General features: G+C 30.2%; 1 protein-coding gene across 2 annotated transcripts in view; it reads right to left on the bottom strand.

Moving 5' to 3' along the window:
- Positions 1 to 12,060, bottom strand: part of LOC118187231 (inactive phospholipase C-like protein 1) — a 106,141-nt gene that overhangs the window by 39,028 nt on the left and 55,053 nt on the right. For both annotated transcript variants that reach the window (XM_035357399.2, XM_035357400.2), the window contains exons 13-15: positions 7,109 to 7,192; positions 3,881 to 3,977; positions 1,623 to 1,802 (exon numbers count right to left, since the gene is read on the bottom strand). In XM_035357399.2, the coding sequence (XP_035213290.2) occupies positions 1,623 to 1,802; positions 3,881 to 3,977; positions 7,109 to 7,192 (361 nt within the window). The remainder of the gene's footprint in view (positions 1 to 1,622; positions 1,803 to 3,880; positions 3,978 to 7,108; positions 7,193 to 12,060) is intronic.

The raw sequence follows: 12,060 nt of genomic DNA, 5'->3' as shown, positions 1-12,060 counted from the left end.
GAGAGAGAAAGAGAGAGAGAGAGAGAAAGAGAGAGAGAGAAAGAGAGAGAGAGAGAGAAAGAGAGAGAGAGAAAGAGAGAAGAAGAATCCCTTGGGGGGCTAAAGGGTAAATAATGATAAAAAAATGAATTGGTTATATGCTTAAAAACTAATTAGTTATATGCAAGGCAAATATATGCTTGAAAACTAACTGGTTATATGCTAAGGCAGATAGATTTAATATATCAAGTACAATGGCGAGAAACATCTGCTTTTACTGATACATAAATATTCTGTATGGAAACATGCATAGTTGACATGCAGATTCTAAGGTAAGACTTTTCTTTCTCCTCACATTTGTGGCACCCATTTTCTTAAGTGAGTCTGTGTTCGTAAAAGGTTTTAAGTTTGAATAAGCTTTCATACTCAGTTAAATATACAATTTGATATTATAAACATAAAATTTTCAATTACTGAGTTATTTATTACACATTATATCCCTTTTCAATTATTTAATAATTAGAAGAGAATAATGAATGATTCCTGTTTGCTTTTCCTTTAAAAATTTATTGCCCCCTTATTTTTATTTTAAAATCTAAAAAAACAAAATAAAAATCTTCCTTTTAATTAGTACCCCTCAAATTGAAAATTAGTGCCTTAAAACAATTTTTTCATCTACATGATGACATTACTATTTTAAATTCAAGCAATCATATTTATTAAATTTTGGGGAAAATCAATCTTGCAATTTACTTCTCAAGACTGATATTTTCCCCGAAATTAAACAAATGAACCTAAGTTCAAGAAGTATGTTCATGCCCCATATTTCATTTATAATTATTTGCTTCATCAAAATCCACGTGGAAGCACAAAATTTAAAAAACTGTTTGCATTTAACCACTTCCAACTCTGTGTGCATGCTTTGTATTAAATTCCTTTACTTATACTGAAGCACTTAGTTTACATGACATAATAATTATTACAAGGGACCACATGGAAAGACATTTTACCTTTAATCAATAAATATGAAAAAATATAATTGTGCATAACTGAACTTGCTCATACATTTTAAATTTATATGTAAGTAATAAAATACATAATTATCTACATAATGTGCTTTTGGAAAATACAAAGCTCATAACTGAATGCATGATGCATACAGCACATGAATATGCATAAAGCACACAAATGAATGTAAATATGGAAATTAATAAAAAGTTTTGAAAAGGCCTACCACCGTACGAATGATAAAAGTCGTTGAACACAAGTAACTTAATCTGGGTTTCGCATGCAGGCTCCCCTTAGGCAGATAGCCCTAGAGTGCTTTGCCGTAATTAAACAAACCAAACCAAAAAAGTTTTGAAGGGTAAAGCAAAAGCAAACTCATCTTTTTATACAATTATAATAAAAACATTATACAATGAAAGACAGAACATTCAACACACAAATAAATTTGAAATGTTTTTTATTAATTAAGTGCTAACAACTTACACATTGACAGTTAATCTCCCTCCCCCTCTTAACATAATTTTACTATAGTTTTTAAGAAGGAACAGTTGTGGAAATATTATAAGAAATTAATTTCACAAAGCAAGCAGATATAGTTTTGTTAACAGACTGCAAAATCATAGCCAAGAACATACCTAATTGGCATCCACAGCTCCAGTATTCTAGAGGATTATAATTACTGCTATCAATGCGGCTACTATTCGGAAAAACATGAGTTAAAAAGCATTTGTTATGGTTAACCATATCTTCAGCTGAAAACTGAGATAATTTAGAAGCCATCACTTCAGAGAAAGAGGAAACATCTGACAGCCTTTCTAAAAATAAAAATACAAAATAATATTTACACTACAAATAATTTTGCATCAAAAATATTAACAGAAATGATGTAAAAATATCAAGAAAATTTAACAGTTCAAACTTATTAACATTTGAATGAATTTGAACAATTTTTGATTGGAGGAATGCATAGTAATAAAATAAAGCACATATAAAAAATACACATTAAACCGAAAACTGCTTCCCTCTTATGGAAACACATTGTTAAGCACATCAGAGAAAGAAATATGGCAGTATAGCCTGATCTCTGGGACTGTAAAAATTTTGGTACTTTTCTATTAACGAGATGCCAGTCACTTAATATGATAACCTGTTTATACCAGAATGTGAACATGTATATAAGAATAACATATATAATATTTAATGCATGCAATGTTGAAGCTGCATGTGATGCTGAATTTGTGCAATTTTTCTGATTTTTATTAAGAGAAAACAGACTACTATGTTCATGGGCAGAACAACAACAACAACAACAACAACAAAAAAAAAAGGTTTAATTCTTTGCGATTTTTATATACTTAGTACTTCTTAGAGATTAAACTGAAAATCAACTTTGAGTCAGAGTTGGGAGAAATACAAACATCATAATTTACAGAACAGGAAAGAAAAGTATGGAGATATTTCTGAGATATAAAATTGTTATAATTAGGAAAAAATAACACTGAAAAATACAAAAAAGATAAAGAAATGAAAGAGTAGCATCTTTTTTCAACATTTTGAGCAATTAAGGAATATCATTCCATGACACATAATCTGCTCGATTTCTCCATCAAAGTAAAAAAGGAAGAGTATGCATTTTACTTTATGATCTACAACTATAGAAGCTTCACCTTTGCTTTTAGCACAATTAAATAATTATGTTTAAATCTGCTATAAATTAACAGAAACTGGAATTCAAATGTAAAATATAAAATAAAATCTTATTAAATATGTATGTGAATGATTTATTCATCGTTGCCTAGATATTTTAAACTTATATTCCAAAAACTTTTAGTTAACTTTCACTAATCATTATTCAGTTCAGCTGCGACACATAATTTTAAAGAGGTGGGATGCAATCACAACATTCTTCCCTCCTTTGAATAAAAATATCTGATATGGATAATTATCATTAAACACAGAATTAAAAAATGGTCCAAAAATAATATGTGTAACTACACTTAGCAACTGTATTAACTCATTCAAAATCTCAAAAAATATATTTTCAATAAGACAAATTAAAAGAAAAGTAATTACAAGTTATTATGCATAGGATGCATATATGCGGTATTTTATATAAATTTTATTTACTTCTGAACAATGCTTTGAGCTTTCCAGAACATTGCAGCACATATTCATATATTTTAAACGCCATTTCGTAAGGAAAAAAAAAAAAAAAAAAAAAAAAAATTAATATTATTTCTAAAATTTTAGAACTTTATACATTTTTATGAGTAATAAAGAAATACACTTATGAAATTATGTATGTTAGCTATGTGACCAAAGTGGATTGGAGGCTGAAAAAATTTGTGGTCCCATATAAAACTGCAGAAAAGCTGACTTACCAGTGGTACATATGTTCACAAATGTGAATGTTGATGTGAACTACCAGTGGATCATAAGTCCCCCCAAAACAAACCTATCATGATCCACTGGTGAGTCATGCAGCAGTTAAGATATGTTAGTTCTCAGAATTCTTGCATTTCAGTACATGAAAACTTTAGTGTAACATATACAAAGCCCTTTACTTTGCAAAAAATCATCTGCTTTACCTTTGCTATCAATAACATGAAGCAAATGCATAAAAATTCCCACTGCACCATAAATAGATTGACTTGAAAGTAAGAAAGTGGTTAATGAACTTCAGCTAGGATAGACTGATGAAAAAGAGTAAATTTTTATATACAAAATATCAAGTTGGCTCATATATCTCTCTAAAGGAACATATTTTATTACAACACAAAAGATCCAATTTCTTTACATTAACCATTTAGTTACAATATATGAAAAAAATAATGTTAAAATAAAACCAGACTGCTCTTTTTTTAATAAAAATTTATATAAAAGATAGACTTACGAATTTCCTCAGTTAATTCAATATCCCAAAATCTTATCCTTGTCAAAGTAACAAGATCTGATAATGAACGAGAAAGTTTAATTTTCCTTAAAACATTCTGCAAAGAAAAGAAAATTCCCGATATCAATGAAGTATACTTTAAATGGGGAGAATACTGCTTCAAAGACTAAATTCTTAATACAAAACATATGTACTTATGAATATGTAATGGTATAGTTTGGCCGTCTCAAGTGCAACCCTGGTTGGCATTCTGCCAAAACCCATAGACTCGTCCAAAAGGGGCGGTATTGCTTACTGCGATGTGAAAGGTCTTCTCTTTTCTGGAAAGAGCTATGATGGAGGGAAAGAAAGTCCCCATCCTTCCACCTTATTTTCAGAATAATTCGGTCCGAATGGCGCATGCATGTTTGCGCTCATGGTCGCGGATGAGGCAGTCGAACTATAAAAAAGTACTTAATGATGTTATTCACCATGTTTAAAAGTCCTCATAGAAAGTCTAATACATGCAGCATAAAATTTTGAAATTCTCCATTTTTTGTGACTAATTATTATTTTATTTTTGCTTTAAAGATGATTTTATATATCACAGTTAACAGTTTTATTCTCAAAGTAACTGAGAATCTACTAGGAGCTGAGGCTTGCATTTGAGGATTTGGGACTGGTGCCATCATTGTATGTCAGACACCCAGTTTTTAGACTAAGTGCATCTTATACATTGAGAAATATGGTAAATATTAAATATAATCCAATTACTGGTACTCGAGCTATAGAGTTTCTCCCATTTGATTTTACTTAATATATATTTATATTTATGAATGAGTAAATAAAAAGATTCAAACACAATTTTAAGTAAATTTTATTTGAAATATATATTATAATTTATTGAAACTTATTTATTTAACTTATTCAAAATATATCTTATAACTATTATTATATAATTTATTATATCTAACTGTTGCAAAGATATTCTTATACCTGCTACAGCACAACGGAGTGCTATTTTAAGCCAATCACATTTTGTTAAACTGAATTTGTAAAATAAAGGAAAATGCACACAGAATTAAGTTACTAGTTTAATTTGATCCACCTAAAACCATTACATGTCCAGCATAATTGTCAATTATTCCTAATAAATTTTTTTTTTTTTGCAAAATTTTTCTACTAAATTGAATTATTGCTAAAATATTTGCAACACAGTTAATCGTATCAAAGCTTTACTCACAGAATTTATCTATTATTTACAGTATAATGGTCTGATCAGCCAAAATTTAGCTATGCTTCTTGTTAGTTAATTCTATCCATAAAATAGTCATTTTGTTTCCTTTCAAAGTATTACAGAGACTCAATTAGTTTCTTCTCTCATTTCCTTTTTTACATTTTTAGAATGCTATAAACTAATGTAATGCATAAAAAAGTATAGTTAAACACGAGTTCTTATTCTCCGAAAATTAATGTCTAGAATTTTGATTAAACTATAGCATGTGGATCATAATTCCTGGATTCATATGGGGGGATAAGAGAATGTAATGCAAGAGTATTTATGTACCTCCGTAAACTATGTTCTAGCTATATAACAACTCTTTCATGTTTTTAATTAAATATCATAATTTATGGCATATAAGTTTATCCATTTGAACCCAAATGATCCAAAGAACTGTTAAATTTAGAACATCTAGTCTGTAAGCTACTCTTAGCCCTGTTAGTCTGTAAGTTAACTTACAGATTATTGTTAAAATTGCTTAGCTTAGTTAGCATTAAAAAAAAAAAAACCTGGGATGAATGAAAAATGTTTGAACAGCAAAAGAAAAAGAAAATCTGATGGAGTCTATTAAATTACCTAAAATGTTTGCCACAGTTCATTTAAATTTATTTCCTGGAATTACTCAACTTAATCTATTAACCGGTCCCTCCAAACAAGTTAAAAATAGCACCAAAAATTGCAGATATTGAAATTAAATACCTAAAAATTATAATTATTTTAGAGGTTACTTTTCTCGGTGAAGAGAAGGAAAACACTTTTAGAGATTTAATCATCATCATAACTTACACTATTTATAGAAATCAGTTTTTTTAAATGATTTTATACAGCTGAACTTGGAAAAAAGAGGTAAATAGCATTTAATATTGTCACATTATTGCATATATTATATTTTCAGAAAAGTTACATTTATCTAATAAACTTAGTTGTGGCATGAACACATTTAGATTCATATGAATAAGCACTTAAGAACATAAAAAATTGCGAAGAAATTTGACTATGAAAAGATACATTTACAGTAGTCAAAGATAAACTAGTATAAAATATCCCCAATTTTTGCTTTACAAATTAATACACCTAAAAAAAAAGGATTTTCTGAAAAGTTCTAAACCTAACGGCAGATGCATTTCAATAGACGAAGTATTAAACTACTTAGCAGAAAGAAAAGAAAAAAAAAAAAAAAAAAAGTTACGATAGGAAATTTTGGTTGGAAGATTTTTATAGCTAAGTTATTAGACTTGGCAGAAAATTATAGTTTTATTCTCCTGAATGACTACGTTACATTCTCCTGAATGCAATGGTTCTCACTTCTTATCAACTGCACCTCTTTCACCACTGTTGCAAGATCATTTTCTCCTTTCCAAAATTGTGAAAATACAATTAATTTAAATTTGCTTTTTACGAATAGAGAATGTTTGTTAAATACATACATACATACATACATATATATATTTAGAACATTTTTAACATGCTTTTATACGTTACAGTAAATATTGGCAAATACCAAAACCTGAATAAAAGTGATTTTTTATATTCATAAACTAAAGCTAAATACTCAACACCTAAATAAAAGGCTGACTGCATTTCCCCCTGTCTAAGAACCCCTCAACTGTAGCTAATAACCTAGGAATATTATGAATTGGGATAACTTTGGATACAAACAAATTTTTTAAATAGCTCCATAAATAACAGATATATAAATATTTCAATTTAAAGTATATATGTAGAACAGGCTCCTTAATTGAATGTTGGATTGAAAGACGAAGATATAAAAGTGCATTCTTCAGCTAGGCCTGAAATATATCTGAATGAGCACCATCATTTCTTAATGCTTTCAAGGAATTTTTTGGTTTTACTATACACACATGTGTCTCAGAAGCATCAACAATAAGAGATAAAGAATCGGCACTACCTTCAAGAAATTTAAACAAATAATGCAACTAGTATACATAACTAAAAAATTGACAGACCTTACTATTACTACAGTCTTGATCTTCATCCTCATCAGACACATCACCAAATTCTTCTGTACACTGTGGAGGCAATTTTTTACCCTACAAAGTTTATAAAAAAAAAATGAGACTGTTTTATATGAAATTTTAAAAATTTTGAGCTTCAGTCCTTAGAGTTTTTCATAGCATTACACAATAAAACATTTAAAGAACTTAACGCTAAATTTTATACTTGATTTAAGAATCACAAATGAAACACAGCAACTTCTCATTTAATACCGTTAATTATCTCTGGATAACAACATGTGAAATAAAATATACTTTATTGAATTTAAAAATGGATATAAAATGCTGCAACTCGTCCAGTTATATATTTCTCTTCAACTTAATATAACTAACTGAAAAAAAAACTTAGAATGAAAGAAATATTTTTAATGTATGAATAAAATTAAATTACAAATTTTTAACGGGAGGGAGTACCTAAAATAGTTGAACATTCTTCAGTTCCATTCTTTTTGTAAATTTCTCTAGAACAGCTCAGCACATTACTGTAACAATAATATCATTGTGAAATACCCTGTAAAATGGGCTTAGGGTTGCGAGATTTGGTGCAAACTCGCCCATTTGGTGATACAGAATTTGAACTTTTTTTTTATGCACATGCGTATTAATTATGGTGGTGCAGCTGTCTCTTCTCCCGACACATCCGTCATTCTAGCGCATGGAGATAGTGAGACACTATATGCTGTGTGATGGTCAATATGATTTGCTGTGTGCACTTTTTATTTGTTAATTGTATAAATAAAGCGTGTTGTTCTAAATCGATGGATGTTTTACTCTGAACAACAAATGGTAGCAGAGCGTGGTTATATCAAGAAGACTTGAATGTAAAATACCAAGTAGAAATCGAAAATGTCTCGCTGAAAGCCAGAAATGGAGAAGTGGAATGTTCCCGAATTGAATTAACTGGGAAGAACTATTTTATTTGGGCATTGAAAATTAAAGCTGCCTTATCATTGAAAAGACCTGACTCATTAATTTCATCTATAAACCAGAAAACTTAGACAAGAAAGATGAAAGATTGTGGAATGAGAAAAACGCTGATGTTGCAGCGTATATAAAACTTTCACTATCGGATCAACAGATGTTTCAGTTCTCCACAGAAGAGAATGCAAAAATTAGAGTGAGAGGAACAGCAACTAAGTGCCTATTGCTAGGACTAGAGGTATCTCCTCAAGAACTGGTGTTTTACAGAGTCCGTGGACTTCATGGAAAATTTTCTTGAATTAGGGAAATTGTAAAAAACTCAGCATAAAAAGCAATTGATGAAGTACTCGAAATACTCCATGAGGAAGAATCTACATACAGTACAACGAACAGGAAATGATCTGATGGAACCAACGCTGAGGCGTTTGTATCAAGGAGAAATAAAAATTATAATCCAGGAATTTGTTACATTTGCTGTCAGTCTGGTCACAACGCGAAAGATTGCTACAACAGAAACAAGAATCGAAAAAGTGAATTATCCCAAAGGTAACAAAGAAAGAAAGAAGTTGCAACCTACAAGTGTGAACGTTTCATCTCGTTCTGATGAAAGAGAAAGTGATTTCGCTCTTCAACTTACACGTGGAAAAAATGATGAGTGTGACAAAATTTGGTTGCTGAATAGTGGTGCAACTAGACACATGGCAAAAGACTCCTTTTGGTTTCAGAATATTACATCAGAGGTGAGGGAGATTTACCAGGCAGATTTATATTCAAAAATATTTTCAGAGGGTATTGGTACTGTTAAATAAAAAATATAAGTACAAAGAAGTCTAGTTCTGTTAATTTAACTATTAGTAATATTAGTTACACTCTTGATTTAAGAAATAATTTGTTGTTACTCATTGCATTAATGGATAAAGGATGTAAAATTGAATTGAATAATTCTGTGTTAGTTTTTAGTAGGTGTAATCAATTACTTTTTAAAGCATTTAAAAATAATGGTAAGCTTGAAGTTAATTTAGAGCCATATTATAATTCTGAATATTGCGTTGCTAATGATTGTACAAGTAAAGTAAAAACGAAGTATTTCATGTATTTTCTAAATTTAAAGCTAAGTATGAAAATTTAACTGGTAAAAGAATTAAACGTTTGAGAACAGACAATGGTTTAGAATTTGTAAATTAACAATTAGATAATTATCTTGCTAATTCCTGTATTTTTCATGAAAAAACAATTCCATATAACAGTGAGAGTAATGGGAAAGCTGAGCGGACAAACAGAGTTCTTTTGGAAAGAGTTAGGACATTACTACCTGAGAATGAGCTTCCGGTAAAATTCTGGGTAGAAGCAATTAATTTTAGTACTCAAGTATCAAATTTAACACCCTGGAAAGGAAAAGAAAAAATTCCTTTAGAAATTTGGACTGGTAAAAAACCCAAATTAAATTATCTAAAAAAAACTTGGATGTGTGGCATACTTTTATATTCCGAAAGTAATGCGAAACAAATTTGATAACCAGGGAAAAAGAGGGATAATGTTAGGATATGCTAGAGAAAGAAAAGGATATCATATTTATGATATAGAAAGTAATAAAATAATTGAAGAACAATCAGTTAAATTTAACAAATCTTTAAAAGGTAGTAATTATATGGGGGAAAATAAAACCACATGAAGATATAGAAACTTGGGATATAGAAGAATTAAAAGGAATTCTGTGTAAGGAAAACAAAGTAGATCAAAAAACAAAAAGTGAAAAACCACATCTCGAATTGGTTGTTAGGGAAAATACTTAAGTAAGCGAATATGATGATGACTCCTCGAATTTCGAAATCACCCACATAAGTTGTTGGGGTGATGACAGGGGGAATAAAATCCAAACATCTGATAGCTATGAAGAAAGTAATAAATATGGAAATGAAATACCATTAAGAGGATCGGATCCTAGAGGCTCAAATCAAAACAACTATCGTCAAATATAATCAATAATGTTCGGAATGATTTTTCAGAAGCAAAACGTTTCAGAAGCTAAAGTGCTAATTGATATGACTGGAAATCCGCGATGGAAAATTAATTAGATTCATTACATAAACACAAAGTGTAGGAAACAATAGAGAGGCCTAAAAAAAAATTAGTAAAAAGTAAGTGGGTGTACACTTTGAAGGAAGGAGACTCTGGGGAAGTAAAATATAAAGCACGATTAGTAGCTGCTGGGCTTAATCAAATAAAAAATAAGGCTTAAACCGAATCATATTCACCCATAGTTAACATTGAATGTTTTAGATTATTGCTCGCACTTTCAGCTAAATTAAATTTGATTGTTAACTTTTATGATGTAAAAACAGCATACTTGTAAGTGACTTAAACGAGGATATGTATAGGACTCCTCCACTTGGTTATGAAAAACTGATTGGGGAAGTAAAAGCATTTAAATTAAAGAAAAGTTTTTACGGGTTGCCTCAATCGGGTCGAAATTGGTATATGAAACTAAAAACTGAAATATATGAAAATTGTAAAGCAGTAAAAACGCCAATCGTTAAAGGAGCAGATAAAGGTTTTTCATATACAAATGAAAACATTGATACAACTTTGTATCAGGAATTAATTGAGGAACTTTTATATTTAGCGAATAGAACGCATTCTGATATATCATTTGTAACCTTGTATTTGTCACAATTTAATCATGTACCAGAAAAAAGGCATTACCTTTTGGCTAAAAGGGTATTAAGGTATTTAAAAGGTACAAAAAAATAAAAAACTTTTTATAGCAATGATTTTGGAGTTTTAAATACATATGCTGATGCTAGCTGGGGAAATGCAGAATATGGTAATTCATTTTCTGGTGGTACTATTCTACTAGGTGATTCATCGATTTCTTGGAAATCTCGTAAGCAAAGAAGTGTTAGTTTGTCTACTTGTGAAGCAGAATTATTTTCTATTTCTGAAATTTGTAAGGCTATTATTTGGACTGTACATTTATTATCAGAATTAAAATGTAAACAATTTTTGAATGGTGCAGTGGCTTTGAATACAGTCAAGCAGCTATCCGGTGGATCAACTGTGCCAGATCCTCTACCAAATCAAGACACATGAACTTACATTTCCCTTTTATGAAGGACTTAATGAAGGACAATGTCATTAAGTTGGAATATTTACAAACTGATAATATGATTGGAGATTTTCTAACTAAGAGTATCAGTGAAGAAAAATTAATGAATACATTGAAAATAATTTCTTAATGTAATGTATTATGTATTGTTTGTATTTCATTTTTGTATTGAAAAAATATTGCTCGCAGAAGGGGTGTGTTGAGAAGAGGCGAGCAAACGTTTTTCTTATGCATATGCTTATTAATTATGGAGCATCTGTCTCTTCTCCCGACACATCCGTCATTCGAGCGTACGGAGATGGTGAGATATTATATGCTGTGTGATGGTCAATATGATTTGCTATGTGCACTTTTTATTTGTTAATTGTATAAATAAAGTGTGTTGTCCTAAATCGATGCATATTTTACTCTGAATATGGGCTTCTGAACAACAGTTTCTTTTAGCTTTTTTTACTTTATTTGTTTCGTTACCTTTTAGATTGTTTTGTCTGTTCATACTGAATTTGGCTCCTAACCTTGTATTGGTCGAAACAATGATTTCCTTGGGTTGGGGAAATGTTGTGAAAGGCCCAGTGGCTACGTTGTTAGATAGCTTCCCTGCAAAGCGGGCTTAGGGTTGCCAGATTTGGTGCGAAATCATTCTTTTGGTGATCACACTGGCAATATGCAATAGACAGAACAAAAACATTCTGGAACGCCTTCTTAGTGGTTTTCTCAAGAATATTTTCAAAGGTAGGTTAAAGCTATATATACCCTGCTTGTACAAGGAGAGTAGTATGAGTTCAGAGATTAGCTTCAGAGAGTCAAAAACCATACTTTAGTGTTTGCTGTGAAGCTTTCTTCTTCATTATAGCTTGAAGAATGTGCCCTGAATGTT

Source organism: Stegodyphus dumicola, chromosome 6 (assembly GCF_044657685.1).
Source record: "Stegodyphus dumicola isolate Sdum_Otavi_A_Nest chromosome 6, ASM4465768v1".
Classification (NCBI taxonomy): domain Eukaryota; kingdom Metazoa; phylum Arthropoda; class Arachnida; order Araneae; family Eresidae; genus Stegodyphus; species Stegodyphus dumicola.
This window is presented reverse-complemented; position numbering and strand designations above follow the sequence as displayed.